This window comes from Diplotaxodon limnothrissa, linkage group LG14 (assembly GCF_057381915.1).
Source record: "Diplotaxodon limnothrissa isolate DT_005_m linkage group LG14, D_limnothrissa_male_GT1.1, whole genome shotgun sequence".
NCBI classification, from domain to species: domain Eukaryota; kingdom Metazoa; phylum Chordata; class Actinopteri; order Cichliformes; family Cichlidae; genus Diplotaxodon; species Diplotaxodon limnothrissa.
Window position 1 is genome coordinate 12,459,745 of NC_140609.1, and position 24,796 is coordinate 12,484,540.

Sequence of the window (24,796 nt, forward strand, 5' to 3'; positions counted from 1 at the left end):
GCATAAAAAATTTGAAAATTTATGTTTGGTCTCTCATTTCTTTGTTTGTGATTCAGCTAATAACACAAGGATTTCATAATTTTTGAAGCCCCTCTGAAAATACTCAGCAATCTGTGCATTCATGAGTGGATGTAATACCGGTAGCTTAGCTGTAGCATTTGTAAGGCTTCAGCTTCAGGTTACAAGGAAATGACATCATTCACGTAGATTACTAATTAGCAGTGCTAACTCGAAATTTCTAGTTACTTTTCTCAAAATTTTGAGTTAATAAGTCAAAGTTTCGATAAAATAAGTCAAAGTTTTGAGTTATAGATCCTTTTTTTTAAAAAAAATTTTAGTGGCAGAAACGGGCTTCCATACAGAGCACACCTCCTTATCTAAGGTTTTCTGTGTTTCTTATTCTCTTTAAAAGTTCTGCTGAGGGCCTCCTATACTCGAAGTCTAAGAGCCAACTCTGTTCTTTGGCTCGACTTTCTTTCATAATCTTTTCACTTTTGTGAGAAATAAAACACAATTTAAGAACAGATTGTCATAAAAAGAAATGGCATCAATAACTACACCAAGGACATTCAAAACAAATTTTAAACTTGGCTTAAAGACCATAAGTCTGATCTGAAAATGTCGACCAACTTCAACATTTAGATTGTGACACTAACTTGTCTCTCTTCCACAGTGTGTTTCTTTTGTCCTGCTCCCCTCTCCCTTAACCAGTTGTGGCAAATGGCTGCCCCTTCCTGAGCCTTGATCTCCCAGAGCTTTCTTCCTGTTAAAAGGGAGTTTTTATTTCCCACTGTTGCCAGGTACTTGCTCAAAGAGGATCATTCAATTGTTGGGGTTTTTTTTTTTTCTGTATTACTTAGTGTATTTACCTTACAATATAAAGCACCTTGAGGTGACTGTTGTGTTGATTTGGCGCTATATAATTAAAACTGAATTACATCTCTGAAGAAATGTTACATGCATGTTTTGTTGCCTTTTTAAAGTGATGGGGGAATAATTGTAATGGGCTAATAAAGGGACAGACGTGCTCTGTGTAAAGATCAACCCTTTGACCATCATTCACTGCATCATTAATTGCTTTAACTTATAGTCCATAATGCTGTAAAAACAAAAGAAGAAAAAGCTGAGTCATTTTCACATTTTTATTGAGGTTTGAATTCAGCAAGTCTGTTGCTGATCTCAGTAAATGTAACAGGATGTCTCCGAAAATTTGCAGTTGTGGATAAAACAGGGTGATGTGTTATTGTCAGGTTTGAGTGAATAACAGGACCCAAATGCAGGACTTCCTGAGAAGCCACAGGCAGTTTATTTACTTCACTTACTATTTATATCAGTTTGGCCAGCAGTCACGTATAGGTTCAAACAAAATGGCACGAGGCTGCAAAAATATTTATCATCTAGTAATCTTTATTAATGAAAGCATGAGTGTACCCACCAAAACACACCAAAGAACCCAACCCCTGTAACAGCAACTGGCTTCTTTTTATTCTCTATCATTCAGGTGAGCATCTGGAATAGCCCAAGTCTGGGGGAAGCAAACCAAATGAGGAACAAAACATCCACATATGCAAACATCAAACCACAATATAACACATGGAAGACATTTATATTTTGTACAAAGTCCTATGAATAATTCAATATGTGTATGGTAGAAAATGCACAGATACATAAATAACAATCTTCTTGTGAGACGTGTGTGTGAGAGAGACGCAGAGTGTCGAGTGTATGTGTGTATGTCACCCCCAAATTTCACCCCTAAAAATAACTATATTAATAGTATTAATTAATATAATTATATTAATATTAATTTTAGTATCATTTTCTCGAATGATTTTCAAATGTTAGATTTTCCTAACTTTTCTATTGACAACAGTACAGGATAGAATAAAAACAGGTTTTATATCCAGTTATGAGGCATTGCTGCTTCAGCAGTCTGGTTTGTCATTAAAAAGACTTTGGTTGCTGTGGCAGAAAGGTAATTTCATGACACAAATCAGTGATGCAAATTTATAAAAACACTTTAACTGAAATATAGTAAAAGTTCAAACTGGAGCCTAACACGTGGAGACAGACAGACCATTTGCCCTCACATTCACACCTATGGACACTTTAGAATGACAAATTAGCCTAACCCCAAGCCAGAGTACCCAGAGAAAACCCACGCAAACACATGGGGAACATGCAAAATCCACAGCCAGCCAGGTGGTGGAATCGAATTGAACTGCCCTGCTTGCTGTAAGGCAACAGTGCTAATCACCGCACCACCATGCTGCCAGCTCACTGGAGATTACTCCTCGTTCTTTTGGAAACAGGGACAAAACGAAAAAAAGACAACAGATAGTTAAACTTTCTGATTTAGCCCAATTATTTAGGCTAAAGCCAATAAGATAGTTACAGACTATGTTTATATGAAACATGCGTATACTTACTGCATGTGATGTATTTTAACCATACGTATTGACTTATACATATTACAGAATTTAATGTTGCGGGTCCCAAGGATGAAGACAACCGTGATAAATATGTTACCTGAAAAAGCAGGTGAAGAGCGGAGTAATGAAGACACAATGCGTCTCAGTTTTTCTCCAGCACGTGTCTGAGGAAGCAGCGGAAGGTGGGCTCCCTTACTGCTCCCAGAAACCCTGGAGCAACCACCAACATTCTGCCCCCACTTCTTTCCAACGTAATATGGATTTCTATTCTTTTAAAGAAACTGAAAATGAATACATATATTAATGAAACATGTCCCGTAACACATGTTTTACACAGAATATCCCACTCTGGGATCCCACAGTAACACCAGCATAGAAGAAATGGCTTTGATTTTGCCACCCTATTTGATTTTCATGCCACCCTCTTTCAGTAGAACTGTGTGAAACAGGAGTGTATGAACACACACACACAGTGTTAAAGGTGCTGTGTTGGGTGGGTGTATCGGGGAGTTTGAGTGTACAGAATGAGTATGACTGTATGAAAACTAGAGTGCTGTTAAAATGTTTTGACTATGGTGCACTTTTTTTACTGCAATAGGAGGAGGTCTTTTTTCTTTAAAAAGACCCCCTTTCACAAGTGTAACAACTGTGATTCGGCCGGGGACATTATTTTTGGGCCCTTTCCACCTGAAGCAAAAACAGCTTCTCACAGTCTTTCTCACCCTCTCTTGCTCTCTCTCTCTTTCTCACTGTATTGGTAAAATAATGCATACCAATAATCAATACTGTCAGTAGATTCTTTCCAGCTTTTGATCAGCACCACGGACAGCAACCACAGTCAGAGGTCAGGGGAATGGACACATTTACTCACACCATCGTCTTCCACTAGGATGCCACGAGCCCTAAACAGATTTAATCTTGGTAACATAACAGAAAGACAATTGTAATGTTGATAAGCATGAAAGAGAAGAGAGAAGCCCATTAGACGCAGGTCCTCACAGATAGAATGAAAGGGAGTGATAATATAAAACAAGAGAATTCCTCACTCTCTCTCTCACACACACACACACACACACACACACACACACACACACACACACACACACACACACACACACACACACACACACACACACTAGGAGTGAAGATTTCAACATACAAGTGGTAACAAAGTTTCGCTCCTTTACAAAAAAAACCACTCACTCTTTTGTTCAGCAAAACATTGACAATCTTCCTCTTTTGAGCATCTGTTCTTTCTCCTTTGACTCACTAAACAAAATTTAAAATGCAGCTGTGCTAACTAGCTCCTAGCTGATAAACAAATTGCTTCATAGATGATACCAGCAGTCAAATATGTCAAGTACACTGTCAAGAGGACACATCCTCCAAAGTAAAGAAGTATTTGTACTTTGTTAATTCCCACCTCTGGTAACATGTTTCTCTCAATCACAACACTTACATTATCTAAAATTAAATAAATAAACAGATAATAGTAATAATAATAAGAAGAAGATGAAGATGAAGAAGAAGAATATTCAAACTCGTTTTTTCTGGGTTTTAATGATAAGATACTAATAATATACCCATCGTGAAAAAAAAAGACTGATCAGATTAAAGGGGTGTGACTTGAATGAAAACTGTAATGATGGTTACAGATTGACAGAAACTGTAACATAAAGCTCCTCACACCTGTGCTCTCAAGAGCGGCCTGTTTGGTACCCTGGGTGTACACTCCCTCTGCCTTTTTTCTAAACTGAGCCGGCTCTTTCAGCTCCCAACCGGCTCTTCAGGTTGTTTTGTTGCTTTAATTTATTTATTTTTAACAACAATATAAAATTATGCACAAAAGGAATTACTAATGTAAAAAAAAAAAAAAACACGTGGTTTTATTTAAATATGTATATATATAAATATATACGGTGGCCCGTAGAGACAAAGTACGTACAAACTCCAAAGCACATTTCTAGCATTAACTGAACTTCCAAAACAAGAGCTACCTAGATCGCTTAAATTACACAATTGAAAGCATATGTGTATTGTTTGTGTATTTATACACAAGCACTCACATATATATTATATTATACAATAATTATAATTATATCATATAATACAAAAAACAACTATTTACATTTCAACTTTTAACTATTTAAATTTTCCTTTTGAACAAATTTAAAACGAAACAACACAAAACACTGCAAACCACAGCGCAATTAAATATAAATTCAAATATGAAAAGAAAAAGAAGATGCACATTCTCTGTCTTGTAGGCCTGCATGAATAAACTTTCTGAATCCTTTATCATCCGCAACTGAAAATAGTTGTGGATGCTCACTATACCTTTCTAATGTGACCTTGTTGCCCCTGGCTCTCTTTCTCTGTCTTTCCCTCTGACTCTGTCACTACCCGATCTGTACCGGAAACCCGATCGGTACCCCGCATGCGCAAATCTTACGTCACTTCCTCTCTTTGCCAACATTGCGACATTCAATATATTTGAATGATACGGTTAGCGCCCAGTTAGCTCCTAGCATTTCTCAACAGCTCTACCTCCTTTTCGACTGCCCGGGACATTTAAACAATGGATAATCCGTATACAAAGAAATTCATGCTTTTCTCCTCAACAGAGAGTGTCTCCCGATTGAGCAACAGCGCCGTAAAATAAGAAGAATGGCGCCTAATTACAGAGTTAATAATGCAGACTTTGTAATATCTCACGTGTAGATTCATCAGCCAGATGAAGTGTTTACTGACAATTGACAGTGATAGCGCACATCATCATCACTATTCCAACAATCCTCTCCTCACAGACAAGCATAAACACACTCGACTATCGCTAAATCAGATTTAACACACGTTTGTAATGACGATAATTCAGTTTATAATAGGGTTTATTCGCTCGGTCAGGTGGTGGCGGTATCCTCGTACACTGGGGAGTAAACTGCCATTAAACGAACAGAAGATGAAGAAGAAAACATCTGCACATGCGGTGTGGATCGGGTAGACCCGATTTGTACGGTCAGACTTTACACATGCGCAGTAAGGATCGGAGAGTCCTGATCCGTAACTTTCTTTTTATCTTTCGTTTTTGTCTACATTGTACTGAAATGCTTCATTATTGCAAACATTTTAAGATATACTTGTTATTCTTAACATCTTAACAGATACTCTGACCCATAACTATCGTAAAACGCTACGACCGGAAGTAGAAACCTTTCGCGCATGCGGGGTACCGATCGGGTTTCCGGTACGGATCGGGTTGTGACAGACTCTGTTCCTGTGCTATTGCCGCCCCTCCCCCCTCTTCCCAGCACAAGGCTCACGTGCTGAGTGAAGCAAAAAAAAGTGCCAGAGGGTGAGTGAAGGGGGAAAAACCCACGACTCCCGATAAGGAGTCGGCTCGCGTCGTTCACTTCAAAGAATCGGCTCTTATAGCCGTTTCGTTCGCGACCGACACATCACTACGCCACTGGGTGCTCTCGTACAAGAAAATCGAGCGTGTGTTGTTTCAGTTAGGTCAGTGTTGTTAGCGAAAACATTACGTGTTTTAACACCATTCTTCACGTATTTAGAGGAGGGGGCTGCAGTAAAACTGTACCGGAAACATCAGTACATTCTTTGAGGTAAGTCTGTCCGTTATTACAGCAGCTGGACTGACAGGAAAACCTGAAAGCTTATCGCTGTCATGTGGGCGCTGTCACACAGACATTCCGCACTAACTGTTTATGTGTGTCTACAGTCATGCAGTGGAGAAAGTCCACAGGGTTATACAACAGACGGCATGTTTAATGTGAAAGTGAAAGTCACGGTCAGAGGGACGCTTGGCTGGTTATAATAATAAACAAGACTGCAACAAAACCCGAGGCCTCTACAAAAACTCTGATTAATGCGTCAGCGAGCTGTTCCCGACAGTGACTCCCCTTTTAGCTGCTTACATCACCAAAGTAACTTGTACTCAAAACATAAATCGGTCAGGAGCAATTTGTGTTACGAGTTTCGGTTAAAAATCGACCAGAAGCGCCATGTTTACAGTGATTCCTTTATTTGATGAAGGTTTATTTTAGGCATAGAGCCTAAAAAAGAAAGTAGTTAACGGAGAACGTTTATTCCCGCGGTCGACATACCCGTTCTCTCTGACTGCGGCTATATGTTTTGAATGTTCCGTATTTGTAAAGTGTAAAAGTTTCCGTATTAAGTGTTCTTGTTTTACAGGTAAGATAATGGATTGCTGTGGTCTGCTAACTCTTCAGAAGGAACCAGGTACTGATGGAAAAGAAGTTAATTAAAACAACTTCAAATGTAGATTTTGTTGTTGTTGTAATGGCACATAATAATACCCTGATGTATGGTTTGTATTTATTCTAATATTATTTTTCTATCAGTTCCTCTGAAGAGCATTGAGGTGGAGCTGGAGGTGAGGGACCATGTGGCTACAGTGGTCTCCACTCTGAACTATGAGAACAAGGAGGACAAACCATTAGAGGCTGTTTTTGTCTTCCCTCTGCCTGGAGATGCTGCTGTCTGTCATTTCAGCGCTCAGATTGGACAGACACAGATTGTAGCTGAGGTGAAGGAGAAACAGAAGGTGAGCTGGACAGTAAATATAACCTGATTATAAGTGAGCTTCAAAATAAACGCAGTGAATGTCACTGGCATGTGTCACCTGTGCTTCAGGCTCGTGAGGAGTATGATGATGCTCTGAGCTCCGGTCAGCAGGCCTTCCTATTGGAGGAGAGTGATCAGAGTCCAGATATATTCTCTCTGCGTGTGGGCAGTCTGCCTCCAGGAGAGAGCGCCTCCATCAGGTTGGAGTACGTCACTGAGCTGGCTGTGCAGGCTGATGATGGTCTGAGGTTCTGTCTGCCTGCTGTGCTCAACCCTCGATACCAACCTCAGGGTAGGACAACTTCAGAATACTTGGACCAGAAATGCTTCAACTATATCAGTCAAAGTCTTGAACCACCTTCCAACCTTCACACCACTGACAGAACATAAAATGTTTTTAAAAAAAACATCTTCCAACTTTGCCAGTCACTGTAATGTGTGAACACAGAACCAGATATGCAACTGTTGCCACATACAGGAAAACACATACAGTGAGAAAAATCTGGAAGATAATTTTTTTTTTTTTTTTCCTTTGGCCTGTCCCGTTTGGCTCTTTTGCCATCAGAATTGTTGTCTAAAGGCAAAGAAAGATGCCCAACGGATTTACTTTACCAAATTGACCATCCCAGCCTTGCCGTAATGGTCCATTTGATTCACCTTTTATTGTTTATTTTATTTTCATTTACTGAATACGGGACAGACTTGACTGGGGGAAAGAAGGGGAGAAAGAAAGAGGGAAAGAGAAACAGCTGAGAAGAGGGACGGGGGAGAAGGGCAAAAGACAAAAACCAACAGAACGGGCAGAGAAAAAAAAAAGCATATATCAATCACCTGCTGAGAAAAAAAAAAGAAAACAAGCAGAAGAGAACAAGAGTAATAGAATAAACAACATCACAATGATATATGGGAATATGACAGTAAATACTAAATATTAAACATTATTGTGCAGCACATAAGATCAACAGAACACAGTGTGCTTTGAGGTAGAAACCAAAAAGGGTGTAGTTTGTGGGTGTGATCACCCGTGTGTACACCTGTGAGCATGGACGCGCTTGTTTTTTTAAAAAGTTCCTTCATGTAATGATCTGCTAGAGGGTGTGGGGGGGGGGCACAGCCCCGTCCTCCAGGGCATGAAGCAGGTATGGAGGAGATCAAAACTCCAGACATCCAGAGGCCCCCAGAACACAAGAGACCAAGGAAGACCAACAGAGGGGCAGCTGCGCCACTGTCCCAGAAAGAGCTGAGGAGAGTCCCAGATGAGGGCTCACTCAGCAGCCGCGGATCAGAAGCCAGGGGGAGTTGCAGTGACGCGGCCGTGAGCTCCGCCGGCAGCCAGCCGTGCCTGAGTGACCGAGCCCCAGGCCGAGAGGCCGGGGGCACCCCACCTCCAAAGTGGCCCGAGCGAGCCCCAGGCTCCAGGCCCCGATAAGCGGCCGCCAAGGAGTGAGCCGGTGTGTACCCGGACGCCCATCCCCAGACACAATGAACCACCAACGCACCGATGTCTGAGGGAGTCCGCCACTGGCAGGGGAAGTGGTGGTGGGGGGAGATAGGCCTCCAAACCTTGGAGGGCCTGAGATGTCCCCAGAGAGGTGGCGTCTGACACCCAACCTGACATATAGACACAGACATACAGGCACACACAGATACAAACATCCATTCCCACCCTCATGCTCTCATATGTACTTACTCCACACTCAACCAACGTGGAGACAGACATAAAGAGACGTTGTACACACGATCACACTCCCCAAGCTTACTCTACGAACCGGGTCTAGGTACCCTTGCCCCTAGAGGGGGAACTGCACCCAGACCCAGGTGGTGTTACCCTTTTCCCTGCGGTGGGGGGAGGCAGACCGCTCCGACTCCGCAGCAGCAGGGAGGCCCCACACTCCAGACCGCAGTCGGACGGCCAACTCCTCCTCCTAGGCCCCCCGCTCCAGCAGGTCGCAGAGAATGGGGGTGAGAGAAGACTCCAAACCTCCCTCCACCCGCTCATTGTAGTGTTGATGCATGTGTGTTCTAAGGTGCATTTAAAACCCAGGAGGGCATGGAGCTACCTGCCAGAGAGCAGCAGGTAAGCGCAAGGTCCCTCCTGCTAGCCCTCAATGTCTACGTGTATTTAACCTTGAGAGGTGGGCAACGACACCAGGGGTGAGGTATACACCCTGATGGTACTTTGGATTCCGTGTATCGTGCCCACCCCCAAGATCCTATATGTATGTGTAATGAGAGTGTGAGTAATGTGAATGTCTAAGTTGTGGGATAAAATTGAGGCAGAGGCAGCCAGAAGGGGACAGAGGGGGGGGGGGGGGGGGGTAGCCTCCTCTGCACCCTGGTGACATACCCCTACTCCAAGGCCCTGCGTGTGTGGGTGGTTGTGGTGGAGCGGGAAGAGGGAGGCAGCTGGAGATGGGGAGGGAAGGAAGGGAGGGGCAATCTGGAAGATAATTAGGTCAAGTTTCAACTTGATTTTCTGCAAGAAAAAGGATTCACTTCTCATCACATTGTGATTACCAAATATAAAAAGCTGTGAAAAAGAAATGTTCCAGTCCAGTGAAAAGCTTTAGTGCATCCTCAGAGAAATTACAAAAAGCCCAAAAGCTGTATCTCAGATTCTACAGGCCTCAGCTAGCATATCAAATGTTAGATTTCAAGGTATTAGAATAAGACTGAACAAGTGTGGCTTATTTTTTAGGGGTTGCAGGAGAAAACTTCTTTTCTCAAAAAGACATTGGCAGCATGTTTTCAAAGTTGCACCTGAACCAATCACAAGACTTCTTGAAAGATGCCCTTCTGACAAACAAACCCAAAACTGGAGATATTTGACTGATTGACCATCACAGTCAGAGAAAACCAAACCAATCAGCACAAACACCTCATAAAACCTTGTTGGAACTGGTGTGTTTAGTTTTCACAGGACTGCATTTGTCAGATTATAATTTTTTTTGGAAGTAGGTTGATGCAGTGTGCAAACACAGACTCTCCCTCTCGTCATGATTTTATATCAGTAAATGGTTTTAACTGAGTGTGTTTATATGGAGTTTCCCTTATTTTTTCCAAAAGTTAGATAGTAAACAGGTTTATATACTTAACACTATTTAATTCTCGCTGACATGAAATTTTATATCACCCTAACAGATTTTTTGTTTTTTCTGAAGAAGGAATAGACAAAAAATGATGTTTGTGTTTTGTTACCGATATGGTTCATTATTCCATCCGTAGGTCATAAAAGTCAAGTTATTCCTTTTCTGTCACTTTTTCATTGTTTTGAATTAAAACAGCTGTAAAGTAGTTTTGTTTTTCCTGAGCAAAATGCTTTCCTCATTTTATCTGTACTACCATGTGAGCCAGAGAGTCTTTACAGCCTAAATTATTTGATTGTATTATACCTCATTAATTACAGCATATTTTACCTGATGTTGTGTGCAGATAGTGAAGATCCATTATTCCAGGTGACTTCTGTTCCAGCCTCTCTGGTGCCCTACAGTCTGTCTTTTTCTGCCCGAGTGTCCTCTCCTCGTCCAATCTCTAAAGCAGAGTCCAACTGCTCCCTGGACCCTCTGCAGTACCTCAACACTGATCAAACCCAGGCCACGGTAGGTAGAGTGCTGATGTGTCTGCTGCGTGTGGTTGTTACTTGTTACTGAGGAATAAATATGAATGTGTTTGTGGTGTGCAGGTCAAGCTGGCTGCAGGACACAAGTTTGACAGAGATGTTGAACTGCTGATTTATTACAAAGATGCCCACCAGCCCACTGCTGTGGTGGAGGCAGGACAGGCCTCTGCTGAGCTGGGTGAGAGCAAATGAGAGAAGTCATTAGTTTGCAAATAAAAATTATTGTTCTTCTTCAACCTAATAGTTAATTGTGTTGGAGCTATTACAAAATGTAAACTTGACATTTTTCTGTCCTTTTCATGTGTTTCAGGCTCTCTGATGGGTGATCCAGTGGTGATGGTGAGTCTGTACCCTGAGTTCCCCCAGTCTGTGATGTCTTCAAAGGCTTCATGTGGAGAGTTTGTGTTCTTAGTGGATCGATCTGGAAGTATGGACTGTGCTACGAATAACACTGAGCAGCAGGAAACCCGGATCAGCAGTGCCAAGGTATTTATGATGTGGTGTTAGTGTTACAAAATATTTCCTTAAATTGTTCCTCTCACACAGTGGCCTCATTATCTTCTCCCTCTTCCCTGAAGGACACTCTGCTGCTCCTGTTGAAGAGTTTACCAATGGGCTGCTATTTCAACATTTACAGTTTTGGGTCCAGTTATGAACACATCTTCCCGTCAGTTGTATTCATATGATCTCAGTGATATCACTGTAAATGTGTGATAAGATATCTTCCCTGCTGTTAGTCAACATGTTGCCTTTGGATGATTCTGCAAAACTCCAGGTTATGTTTGATCTCATTTGTGTGTTTGTCATGGCAGTAAGAGTGTAGAGTATGGTGAGAAGACCATGGAGGAGGCTCTGAAGAAAGTTGAGCTGATGGAGGCTGATCTTGGAGAAACAGAAATCCTGAAGCCCCTCAAACATATTTACAGCCAGCCCTGCATTCCCACTCAGCCTAGACAGGTAACACACACACACACACACACACACACACACACACACACACACACACACACACACACACACACACACACTCTGAACGGATAATTGGAGGTGAGCTTCCCTCCCTCCAAGACATCTACAGGAAGCGCTGCCTGAGGAAAGCGGGGAGGATCATCAAGGACTCCAGTCACCCCAGCCATAAACTGTTCAGACTGCTTCCATCAGGAAGGAGGTTCTGCAGCATCCGGTCCCGTACCAGCAGACTGAGAGACAGCTTCTTCCATCAGGCCATCAGACTGCTGAACACGTCATAGACACCTCACCTTCACTACTGGAACTTCAACATTATGCACTCCATACTGTATATAAATGCCACTTGTTTTGCACATATTCAACTCTGTATATTTTATATATTTTATTATTATTATTATTATTATTATTTTTTTTATTATTATTATTATTTTTTTTACTATTTAATTTGTAAAAATGTGTATACACACACACACACACACACACACATACACACACACACACACACACACACGTAGGAAAATATTTAGTATACACATCCAGAAATGCATACACTATTATATATTGTACATATATTTATTAGTTTCAGGTTGGCCATTCTTGTATTTTGCTCGTTTGTGTTGTTGTGTTTGCACATCTCTGTTGCTTGTGGGGCTCGCACACAAGAATTTCACTCGCATGTGCTGTGCCAGTGTGCCTGCACATGTGATGTGACAATAAAAGTGATTTGATTTGATTTGACACACACACAAACTTTAATAATGTCATTCTTTAGTCTTTCTTTTTTCTCATTCATTACTCCAACATGTAAGTTAACCATGAATCAAGCCCTGTATCAGTCTCATATAATCTGCTAATTATACATGAGTTGATCTGTTGAGTGGTTCCTATTGTTCCTCTCACTCTTGCTTAAAGCTTCTTCTCTTTTTTTTAATGGTTAAAACAGTTTACTTAGTTGACTGACTTGATTACATATCAGAGAGTTGTGTTTCAGCTTGTGCAGTTGAAAAACTGTGTGTAAACTCTCCTCTCTAGCTGTTTGTCTTTACTGATGGAGAGGTGGGGAACACCAAAGAAGTGATCGATCTGGTGAAGAAGAATTCAGGCTCCCACAGGTAAAACAAAAAAATGTGATTATATGTGCTATATGCCAAGTGTGTCTGTTTTTAAAACAACTGCTGTATTCTCGCAAACCAGAAAAAAACAACTACATCTACACAATTCCCAGAATGTCCAACATGTCCTCTGTGTACTCAGAGAAAACTGTTGTATTGCAGGTGTTTCTCTTTTGGGATTGGGGAAGGGGCCAGCTCTGCTCTCATCAATGGGATGGCCAAGGAAGGAGGAGGTCACGCTCAGTTCATCACAGGGACTGACAGGATGCAACCAAAAGTAAGACAATGACTCATAACAATTACAGTAAAAAATGATTTGTGTTTAAAAAAAAAAAAAAATTGGACAGAAGATATGATTTCAGTTTTTGTACTCATCAGGTGATGCAGTCACTGCATTTTTCTCTGCAACCAGCAGTGGAAGATGTTTCTGTTACATGGGATTTACCAAAGGGATCCACTATCACTGTACTCTCTCCACCAATCACATCACTTTTCCAGGGTCAAAGGTCACTAATTTATGCCCAGCTCACTGGACAGGTAGGAGCAGCATCTTCTCACAGTGTAGATCTCTGTGTTTATGCTTGTCATGTTTTAAAAAGATGAAATTGGTTTGACACTGTAATTCTGTGTCAGAGCTCAGAGGCAGCAGAGGGCTGTGTGACGCTGAAGTACAGCCTGGCAGGTCATCCCTCTGAGAACCAGCTGCACTTCAGTCTCAGGCCTGCAGCGGACTCTGGGTAAATGAGCTGTTAATCCACTGGATTTATTAGATAATAACTTTACAATAGTTCACTTTGCATGTAACATGATAATTACATGGTAATTGTGACCATGTCACCATACCAATATTTTCTCTTGTCTGTAGCTTAATAGTCCACAGGTTAGCTGCTCGGACTCTTATTTGCTTGCTAGAGATGGAAGCAGAAAACAATCAGGAAAAAGAAGAAGTAAAGAAGAAGGTGGTGCAGCTGAGTGTCCAATCAGGAGTGAGCAGTTCTTTCACTGCTTTCATTGCTGTCAATACAGACAACAACAAGGAGATTCAAGGACCTCTTCTGCACCGAGATATTCCAAGTAACATGAATAATTAGCAATCCTATCTACTTCATATTGTTCTTGGGGCATTCTTATCTTATCTTATCCTATCTTATCAGTGCCTGATGTCTATCGTTCCTGTACTTCGTTTGGTGAGTACAAGGTTTTTTACCATTGCAAACACAGTGCAAGTACTTCTACACACACACAGTACTCATAAAGTGTTAGACGCATACGTGTGTGTGTAAAATCCCCCTCTCGCCCCTGTTGGTGGTTCGGGTGTCAACAATCAGAGATGCAGAAAGGTGCAATGAAAAAGGTGGCTAAGAAGTATAGCAAGCTGTCCATGCCTGAGGCCTTGGAAACTGCCAAGCAACAACTCACAGCCTTGGTCAGCTGTTTGAAGTAGTATACCAAAGAGATAGAAGACAGAGATTAAACCAGCTGTTGTCCACTGAACCATCTCAGTGACAGGGAACCAATATGAGAAAAGCACCACCAAGGCTTGAGACTGAGCAATACTGAAAGAGCATATGGGAGAAGCATGCAACACATAACAGGAATGCTCGGTGGCTCAGAAATTAGGTAGAAATGGTAAATGGTAAATGGCCTGTATTTGTATAGTGCTTTTCTAGTCCCTAAGGACTCCAAAGCGCTTTACACAACCTGTCATCCACCCATTCACACACACATTCACACACTGGTGATGGCGAGCTACATTGTAGCCACAGCCACCCTGGGGCGCACTGACAGAGGCGAGGCTGCCGAACACTGGCGCCACCGGGCCCTCTGACCACCACCAGTAGGCAACGGGTGAAGTGTCTTGCCCAAGGACACAACGACCGAGACTGTCCGAGCCGGGGTTCGAACCGGCAACCTTCCGATTACAAGGCGAACTCCCAACTCTTGAGCCACGATCGCCCCACGAAAGCCCCAAGTATGACAGAAGGAGAGAGGAGCTGAAAGATAGGTTCATGGTGAAGCTGAGAAACGTGACCTCAGTGACTGATTATCAAGATTACATGAAGTACACTCTGAGGGTCTATTAGAAGATACGAATGCAGCAGTGCAGACAATGCCTATTGTGACCATCACTGAAATCAACTAAATGATCTACACCACGGCAGCAGTTATCGGTGAGATGGTTGTCTACAAGATGAATAGCCACCAGGAGCAGTACATGTACCAGAAGTCTAGAGGCCAAGATCAAGGCATTATGGAGGGAACTAATCCAACTATCAGAGCTGCAGAAAGATGTGATGAAGACAGGGATGCCTAAGTAGTACAGCAATCGTGACTAGTCGACTAATCGTGGCAGCCCTACTGCACACTATGGTTCCCCTGTTTCGCTCGGGGAGTTCAAGGTTTTTTACCATTGCAAACACAGTACAAGTACTTCTACACACACACATACACACACACACACACGTGTGTGTAAAATTGGCTGGCTGAAGAAGCTGACTGCACTCCATGTGCGTCTGACTGCACAAATGAACCAGCTGCTAGTCAATGACACTCGTAATGGCTAAACAAAGGCCTGATTCCCAAGGACCCCCAGGAGAAACCAGTCCCATCCAACTACTGGCAGTTAACCTGCCTCAGTACCACTTGGAAGCTCCTGTCAGGCATCATAGTGGCAAAGATGAATAGGAACATGGATCAATACATGAGTGGGGCACAAAAAGGAATAGACAGGAATACCAGAGGAGCGAAACACCAGCTACTGGTTGACAGAGCAGTCACCCGAGACTGCAACACTAGGCTTATCAACATGTGCACTGCCTGGATTGATTATAAGAAGGCCTATGACTCGATGCCCCACAGTTGGATCCTGTTCAACAGGACCCTAAGAGCCTTCATCAGAAACTCAATAGGGATGTGGTGTACAACAGTAGAGGCCAACTTCAAGCCCAAAGCACAAGTCACCAACAAGTGCGGGATCTACCAAAGAGATGCACTGTTCCTACTGCTTTTCTGCATACGCCTGAACACCCTCAGTGAGATCATTGACAAGACTGGCTGGATACCGACTATGAAACAGAGCAATCGTCACACCACCTCCTGTACATGGATGACATCAAGCTGTATGCCAAGAGTGAACGTGACATTGATTCACCAATCACCAGGGTATACAGTAATGACATTGAAATGTCATTTGGATTTGAGAGGTGTAGTCAGATAGTAAAGAAGACTGATTGGATCAAACTATGAGAATGCAACATTGCAAATACCTGGAAATCCCACAGGCAAATGGCAACCGTATAGAGGATGAATTCATTTGAATACTGTATGCAAATAGCTGCAGTATTTGCTGTGACAGCCTTTGTAATGTGCTGTGTCCCAAAGTGAAGACTTCACCTGATAACCTCAACCTGTTTAAGGTTGATTTATACATTTTAAAGATCAACGGTGTGGTAATGCCAGGTTTTATTTCTCTCTTATATGTTCACCCTCAACCTGAGTTTTTTTTTATCATAGCGGTCAGGGCTGCTCCATCCACGATTAGTAAGTAGAAGCTGAGTGACAACACACATCTACACACATGTGCATTTCTAAAATAAAAACAGAGAAACCAACATATTTGTATGTGAAATGTTAAATGTCAAACATTCACTGCACAGTTGCTGCAGTATTTATTTTCCCAGTTGTTGTATTTGGCTGTATTTATACTACCATTTATGATAAGTTGCAGGTCATGATAATGACCTCAGAAGCCATAAACGTACTGATCTAAACAGCAAATAAAATGTCTAATTTTCCCAACATTTCCATATTAGTGTCATAATCTAGCTGCAATTCCTTCCTGTGAAACTGGCTTTTTTGAATTATTAAATAATTAGAAATGTAATATATTAAATATGTGATCATGTAGTTCCTTCCATAAAGAGCCATTTTCTTCTCTACTGCACAAAAGAGTAAAAATAATGAAAAAGACCCTTTAAATGAGCCAATGTGTCTGAACTTGAATGATTAAATATAGGTGGTGTTTATCAACATGTAGATTTAAATACAGTTTAAATATTGTAGTAATATTCTAACCTGCTGTAAGACTCTCAGAAGCCAGAAACGTAGTATGATGTGGAGACATTACATGTTAAGATGAAATATTAATCTGTTTTTGTCAGACAGATGAATGTGAATAAAAAGAGTACGATGATAAATTTAAGAGCAGAATATCTGAGTCAGGTTCAGACGATCCAAAAGCAATAAATGACATTGACTTTAAAATATTTGTTACAAGAAATCAAGATTCTGATTAGAAAGGTGACAGTGATGAACATTTACATACTTTTATACTATTGTTTTGTATTTGTATATCAACAAATCAGTAAGTTAGTGTTCCTTAACAAATTATTATGAAATGTACTGACTCTATTTTATGTTATAGTGTGTGACTCCGCGGCGATGTTGGAGGAAATGGGACCAGGTAAGTAAAACCTAAATGACACATCTGTACATATATGTAAATGTGTAGCTGTTTGTAGAAGGGACCGGGCCCATCCAACTACTGGACATAACCTGCATTCCTACCACATGGAAGCTTCTGTTCAGGCATCATAGCGGCAAAGATGAGTAGGCACATGGCTCAATACATAAGCGGGGCACAAAAAGGAATTGGCATCAATACCAGAGGCACAAAACACCAGCTACTGATAGAGACTGCAAGACTTGGCTGACCAAGCCCCACACTCAGATCCTGGAATGCCTAGAACTGTACAAGATCAACAGGACCCTAAGAGCCTTCATCAGAACTCTATGTGGATGTGGCGAACAACACTAGAGGCTAACTTCAAGCCAATAGCACAAGTCACCATCAGATGCAGGATCTACCAAGGAGATGGATGATCTGTCCCCACTGCTGTTCAGCTTAGGCCTGAACCCCCTCAGTGAGATCACTGACAAGACTGGTTACAGATACCAACTACAGAATGGAGCAGTTGTCAGCCACCTCCTGTGCATGGATCACATCAAGCTGTATGCCTAGAGTGAACGAGATATCAATTCACTGATCCACTCCACCAAGATATACAGCAATGACAGAGGAATTTCATTTGGACTGGAGAAGTGTAATCAGATGACAACAAAGAGAGGGAAGGTAGTCAGAACTGAGGGGATCGAACTACAAGAAGTCAACCTTGCAGACATAGAGGACAGGTACAAGTACCTGGGGATCCCACAGGCAAATGGGAGCTGTGGAGAGGCTGCTAGGAAAGCTGAAACCACCAAGTACCTGCTCAAGGTCAGACAGGTCCTGAAGAGTCAACTAAATGGTAAGAACAAGATACAGGCTATCAACACCTAGGCCTTGACGGTCATCGGGTACCTTGCTGGGATAATAAGTTGGCCAAAGAAAGATATAGAAGCCACTGACATCAAGACCAGGAAACTCCTGACCCTGCATGGATGGTTCTGACACCAAGTTCAGCACCCTGAGGCTGTATGCTAAGCGGAAGGAAGGAGGCAGGGGACTGTTGAGTGTCAGTACCACAGTCCAGGATAAGACAACCAACATCCACGAGTACACCAAGAAGATGGCCAAAACCAACCATGTGCTCAGTGAATACCTCAGGCAGCAGAAACCAAAGAAACAGGAGCAAGAGGAGGACCTATCATGGAAGGACAGTCCCCTGCACAGTATGAACAACTGGCAGATAGAGGAAGTGGCTGACATCGAATTCAGCCACTTCTACGAGGGGCTGGACAAAGCTGGACTGAAAGACAGCACAGAGGCACTAATCATGGCACCACAGGAACAAGTTCTGAGCACAAGATCCATAGAGGCTGGGGTCTATCACACCAGGAAAACCCCAGTTACAGGCTGTGTAAGGATGTGTAAAGATTGATTTTCTCTCAAATAGTTTAATTACAGGTTGGAGATCTCCAAAAATAAAGCTTAAATAGCTTCTGTATCTTATATCAATTTTTAAAAAAAAGCCAAGCATTAATTTATTATTTTTAACTGGCTATTAGCAGTTTTATCTGCCAATAACTATTTTGTTGTAAAGTATATAGGATGATTTCAAACATTTCAGTACTGCCTAGGGTTGGTTTTGTCTTCTAGTAGTTAGTCAGTATTGGGATTACTGCAAGTTAATTGAGTTGCACTTCTGAACGAGGACACAGACAGATTTAGTCTGGCATGCTACACATGAGCAATTAAGATAATTCAATTCCAGTCAGATAAGTGCAATGAGATTGCACATCAGTTAACCTTGCTACTGAATTTAGTGTGCAACGAAAGATACATGTTTTAATTTTGTTTGCATTTGGATTAGAATTATAGAACTAAGAATATCTGGTGTGCTTACTGTTGTGTTTCCTTTGAAAAAGCAGAAGACAGATGTCTCATGGATTTTTGCTGTTTGTACAGCATGGATGGAGGTATCTGTTTTGACTTCTTTTTTATGTATAATTGGTGCTTTTGTACTCTTAATTGTTGTTTTTGGTGTGTGGCAAACTATAAAAGAGACAGCCAGCGTGGTTCATTTTTCCTATTAATAAACAGAAACATCATAGATAGCCCCCCGGTAGCCTATTGCAGCATTGCTAAGCGATTGTTCAAAGTCATCTGCTTCAGCCCAAACTTATGAGCTTTATCATAAAGGAATGTTTTCACTGAAAGTTCTCCTCACTCTATATGAAGGAAAGGATTTTAAATTAAATTCTGAAGACAATGAATAGAAGCTAATATGAGAGAAATATGCTCTGTCTTTCATAGTTCCTGTTTGTACTCTCACTGCAACGTTCTGGATCAACTGAGGATTTTTCAGACATTTTTAAAAGTGATCTATAATAATGAATTACAATAGTGTAGCCTAGAAGTAATAAATACATGAACTAATTTTTTAGTATCACTCTTACACATAATGTTTTTGTTTGTTAGACACATTGCAATAAGGCAGTCCTACATATTTGATTAATATGTGCATTGAAGGACATATCCTGGTAAAATTTCCCACACTTTACTGGAAGCCAAGTTAATACCATCAAAATAAGTGTCTGGTTAGACACCATGTTTCTAGGTTTTTTAGGACTTATTAAAAGTTACCTAGACCTTAATATCTGTAAGACATTTCTGTAGTTAAACTAGTTGATTTGTGTCTTCTGATTTCATGGTTAATAAAGCTGAGGGTCATCTGCAAAGTGATAAAAATGTATTAATTGTTTTCTAATAATTCTGCCTAAAGGAAGCAAGTATTACGCAAAAAGTATTGGTCCCAGGACAGAACCTGGTAGAATTCAGTAATTAAGTTGTGCATGTCAAGAAGACTCATCATTTACAATCACAAATTGGAATCTGTTAGATACACATGGATACATATGATTCAAACTACTGTAGTGCACTTCCTTTAATATGTGTACTGTTATGAACAATAGTATTGAACGCTACACTTAAGTCTAGCAGAACAAAGAGGAGTCCACTGTCAGATGCGATAACTAAATTCAGTTCAATTTGATTTTATTTATACAAGGCCAAATCATAACAACAGTTGCCGCAAGGTGTTTTATAATGTAAGGTACAATAATACAAAAAAATCCAGAGAAAACTCCCAATAATCATATTACCCCATATAAGGAAGCGCTTTGGTGACAGTGGGAAAGAAAAACTCCATATTAACAGGAAGAAACTTCCAGCAGACCCAGGCTCATGAAGGTGTCACCATCTGCTGCGACAGTCTGGAGTGAGGGTAGGAAGACAGGACAAAGACACGCTGTGGAAGAGAGCCAGAGAGGAAAAATAATTCAATGCAGAGAGGTGTATAAACACATAGGGAGTGAAAAGGGTGACTGAAGAAGAAATACTCAATGCATAATGGGAATCTCCCAGCAGCCTAGACATAGCATAACTAAGGGAGGATTCAGGATCACCTGATCCAGCGCTAACTATATGCTTTATCAAAAAGGAAAGGTTTAAGCCTAATCCTAAATGTAGGGAGGGTGTGTGTCTCCCAAATCCAAACTGGGAACTGGTTCCACGAGAAAAGAAATCATCAAATATCCAAAAAGTTATGAAATATATCTGGTTGTCAAAGCTGACGTCTTTTGTTAAATATTGTTCTTTTAATTGCCCAAATAGAAATAATAACAACTCTAAATATGACACATATATTGCAACATGTGGAACCAAATCATTAGAACTATTTTCTTACTTAACTCAGCACATTATTTTAAATATTGCTTTCAATTCCACCCAGGAAGGGCATTTTATTATGTAACTTTTCCTCTAAATTTTCCTCTTCACAACTGCCGGATGAAGAATTTCCACCTGCTAAGAAGCCACTCAGAGACCCTTTGCTACAGTTAGTCTCCCTCCAGAAGGCGTCTGGCTGCTGGCTGTTTGATCCAGCTCTGGCTGCTGCACTGAGAAAGACCAACGAGGAGGTGGAAAAGTCAAAGCCTGAAAAGGTGGGCTATTAAATAAATAATAACACAGTAATAGTGGGTGTTTGTAACATATTCATTAAAATGGTTTCAAAAGTGAATTTTCAAAATTACACACTCATGTTAACGAACATCTGCATGCTGCCTCACTTAATTTAATATTTAACTACATGACTTCTGATTCTATACGCTAGGCCAGCAGTGAAGTGTGGGCCACCATTCTGGCTCTGATCTGGCTTCATGGTTTCAAGATGGATGCAAAGGACGAGTGGGAGCTTCTGGCTGCAAAGGCTGTGTCATGGCTCAGTGCGCAAAAAGGTAGTAAACACAAAAATAAGCATTCAGTTTGTGATGGCTATACTGAGTTGCTACAGTCGGTCAGTTATTAAGATGCTAATTGAATATTTTATTTTGTGTTTCCTTTTTTTTTTCCAGCACCGTCTGTGACAGAGTGTGTGGAAGCTGGAAATATATTGTTGGGCTGCAGTGTGCAAAAAACTGCCCTTGGCCTCTGAGTTTTTTATAAACTAACAACTTCTTTATGATTCATACACAGAAGCAGATTTACTTCATACTTCATCCACATTAATCTTTGCATCGTCCAACTTTATTATCTAATGTGCCTTATTTTATGCTGCGTATGTCCAAAGTCAGCTTTGTAAGAGTAGCAGAGATGATTGCTTTTCTATTCTAACTTTAATGTTGCTGTTTGCTTGAAAGCATCAAATATTAAACAAATAAAAACACACATGAGTTTGGACCCATCATTCCTTCTAATGAGTCACCATGAAAAAAATAAATAATTAAATTTTAAAATATTTAAAAAGACCAACACACCTGGCCAATTCTGTCTTTCAACACATTTTTTAATCATGGTTGAGGAAAATATGCAGCTTAAATTCAAAGTCATAGTGAAGCATAATTCTTCCTTATTCCAATGCATATCTTTCATTTTTTAATTCATGTCATGTAAGTAAACAGCTGGACATAATTTCCACTAACAAATGAGACCTCATCATCAGCCATGTCTCACAGCGAGTGAAATCAAGGCCAGCAGAGGGAATGCATAGCTAGATTTGTTCTGCAGTCATGAGCCATCCATCACATACTCTTAATACAACCACAAACAAACAAACAAGCTATTTTTAAACCTCCATGTTTTACATTTTGAAACCAGGAACCTTTGCCCAGAAGGTAGAAACTGAAACTCACTATGCAACAGGTGTGAGCCATCAAGACAAATTAAACCAGCAAACTGCTGTAACGGTCTGGTGTACAGGGATGCTCGGCTCAGCTGTGGATCAGCCTGCTCAACCACTTAACAATTTGATCGAGTGAGTTTCAGTTTTTTACAGATAAGTATCCAACCAATGACCTTAAATAAAGATAAAACGGATTCAATGAAAGCGCATTAAAATAAACTCATCACGGTTGTATCAATGTGGAAATGAGATCAGAACATGGTTTCTTAACAGAGGGCTGCAGGCCTGGACTGGGACAAAAAAATCAGCCCTGATATTTTAGGTCCAGGCGTTACCATGTTCAGTCCAAAATGAAAAAAAAACAACAAAAAACAGATGTGACACGTGTAATGTGATCATCAGAGAATATGATTTTTATAAAACATTTATTATTATTTTATAAAGTTTTTCTTACAGTGTTTAGCTCCTTGTATGAATGTGTAATCACATATCTTTGATAAATAAAATATTTAATCTTGGATTTGTGTAATTTGTGGCTATTGAATAAAAGTTAGTCATGTATCCACTGATAAAAACAGATGGCTGAAAGAAATGTTTGATGTAAAAATGAAACACAGTGTTGTGCTGTTGAACTGTGAGTTTCTAAATCACCAATGTTTAAATGCCGAGAGGAGACTAGCAGCCCTGAGTCTGCATGTAAAACATTAAACTCCATAGCAGTGATACCTGTTCTTACACAGGTATGCCTATTCTTTCTTATGGGACTTTACTGTCCCAATGAAACAAGAAGATCTTGTTTTAAAGTACATTTTTTGCCATCCCGTAATCTCAAGAATGTTTATGTTAGATTCTGTTTTTAATCAGGTTGTGATCTTAGAGTCAATCTCATAGCACTCGGCCTGTGCTTCAAGGATTCTGATAGTTAGTATGACTCCGGGGTTTTGACTCATTTAAGTCGGTGTTTTGCTGGGAGGAGAGAAGAGAGGCATGTAAGACTGCAAGTCTGCTTCTTGGTCCCAACTCTGGATAGTCATGTTTTTAATATGTGTTTAATAAATTTTATTTAGAAATAAATTTCTAGAAATGAGAGCGGCTCCATCTAAGGAATGTTGTCTCTCCTAACAAGACCGGGTTTCCTCTGGAAAGTTTCCCAATTATCTATGAAGCCCACATCGTTTTTTGGACACCACTCAGACAGCCAGCAAGGAGAACATGCGGCTAAATATGTCACTCCTGGTCTGACTGGGGAGGGGACCGGTGAAAACTACAGACTCCAATATTGTTTCCAAAGTTACACACCGATTCAATATTCATTTTGGTGACCTCCAATTGACGTAACCGGGTATCATTACTGCCGATGTGAATTATAATTGTACTGAATTTACGTTTACCCTTAGCCAGCAGTTTTAAATTTTCCTTGGGCAAGACACTTCACCCGTTGCCTACTGGTGGTGGTCAGAGGGCCCGGTGGCGCCAGTGTCCGGCAGCCTCGCCTCTGTCAGTGCGCCCCAGGGTGGCTGTGGCTACAATATAGCTTGCCATCACCAGTGTGTGAATGGGTGGATGACTGAATGTAGTGTAATGTGCTTTGGAATCCTTAGGGACTAAGTAAAGCGCTATACAAGTACAGGCCATTTACCATTTGTCATTATTCTACTTTTTGTTTTATTCTGTTGTTAAGTGTCCTTGAGTGTCTTGAAAGGCGCTTTTAAAGTAAATGTATTATTATTATTATTATTGGTATTAGTGTTAGTAGCAGTAATAGTAGTAGTAGCAGTAACAGTAGTAGTAGTAGTCGTAGTAGACCCCTCCCATGTTTTAAATGTACTTTAGAACAGCAGACAGCAACATCACAAATGAGTGGGCGGAGTGAGTTATGGGGTCCTCACACCCCTTTTCTCTGTTCGCCATTTTGGGCAGAAGGGCTGAGAGGAGAATATATGGATATACTGGCTCACTCCTGGTGGCCCCTGTGGCTTGATCAGGCCCCTTCCGGGATGTAGAGATATTTATTATTTACTATAACTTGTGCTCATGTTGGTTTTTGCTGTGGTTTTGCTACTGTGTTATTTCCCTTTTTTTTGGCTTGTTTTTATTTTCCCAGCAGGTGATCAAACAGATTTTTAGTGTCTTCACTCTCTGTGTCTCTCTTTTCCTATTTTTTTGCTTTCCATCTCCTTCTGTTGAGCATCTTCCCAACTTCTCTTTTTTTCATCTTTCTCTTTCCCATCCCCCAGTCCTGTCCGTTCTGATTGTACTAATAATAATAATAATAATAATAATAATAATAATAATAATAATAATTTGACAATCAAGTGGACCAGTGTGGCAAAAGCTGTAATGATCCATTTGGGAACATAAATCTGTTGGACTGGTAAAAGAATATACTATAATAATCAGTGTTGGTCAAGTTACTTGAGGAAAGTAATCAGTAACTAATTA

At 40.9% G+C, this 24,796-nt stretch overlaps 1 protein-coding gene across 1 annotated transcript; it reads left to right on the top strand.

Moving 5' to 3' along the window:
• The first annotated feature begins 5,933 nt into the window (after window positions 1-5,933).
• On the top strand, window positions 5,934-21,770 carry LOC146618509 (von Willebrand factor A domain-containing protein 5A-like). The gene is made up of 21 exons (XM_085371299.1): window positions 5,934-6,052; window positions 6,642-6,689; window positions 6,812-7,014; window positions 7,104-7,326; window positions 10,467-10,633; window positions 10,717-10,831; window positions 10,964-11,139; window positions 11,232-11,320; window positions 11,466-11,610; window positions 12,655-12,734; window positions 12,897-13,011; window positions 13,113-13,271; window positions 13,368-13,471; window positions 13,600-13,808; window positions 13,889-13,921; window positions 16,248-16,274; window positions 17,158-17,196; window positions 19,104-19,151; window positions 21,028-21,176; window positions 21,347-21,470; window positions 21,588-21,770. The coding sequence occupies exons 2-21, from the start codon at window positions 6,650-6,652 to the stop codon at window positions 21,665-21,667; spliced, it is 2,325 nt and encodes a 774-aa protein (XP_085227425.1). The 5' UTR covers window positions 5,934-6,052; window positions 6,642-6,649; the 3' UTR covers window positions 21,668-21,770.
• Window positions 21,771-24,796: the final 3,026 nt, after the last annotated feature.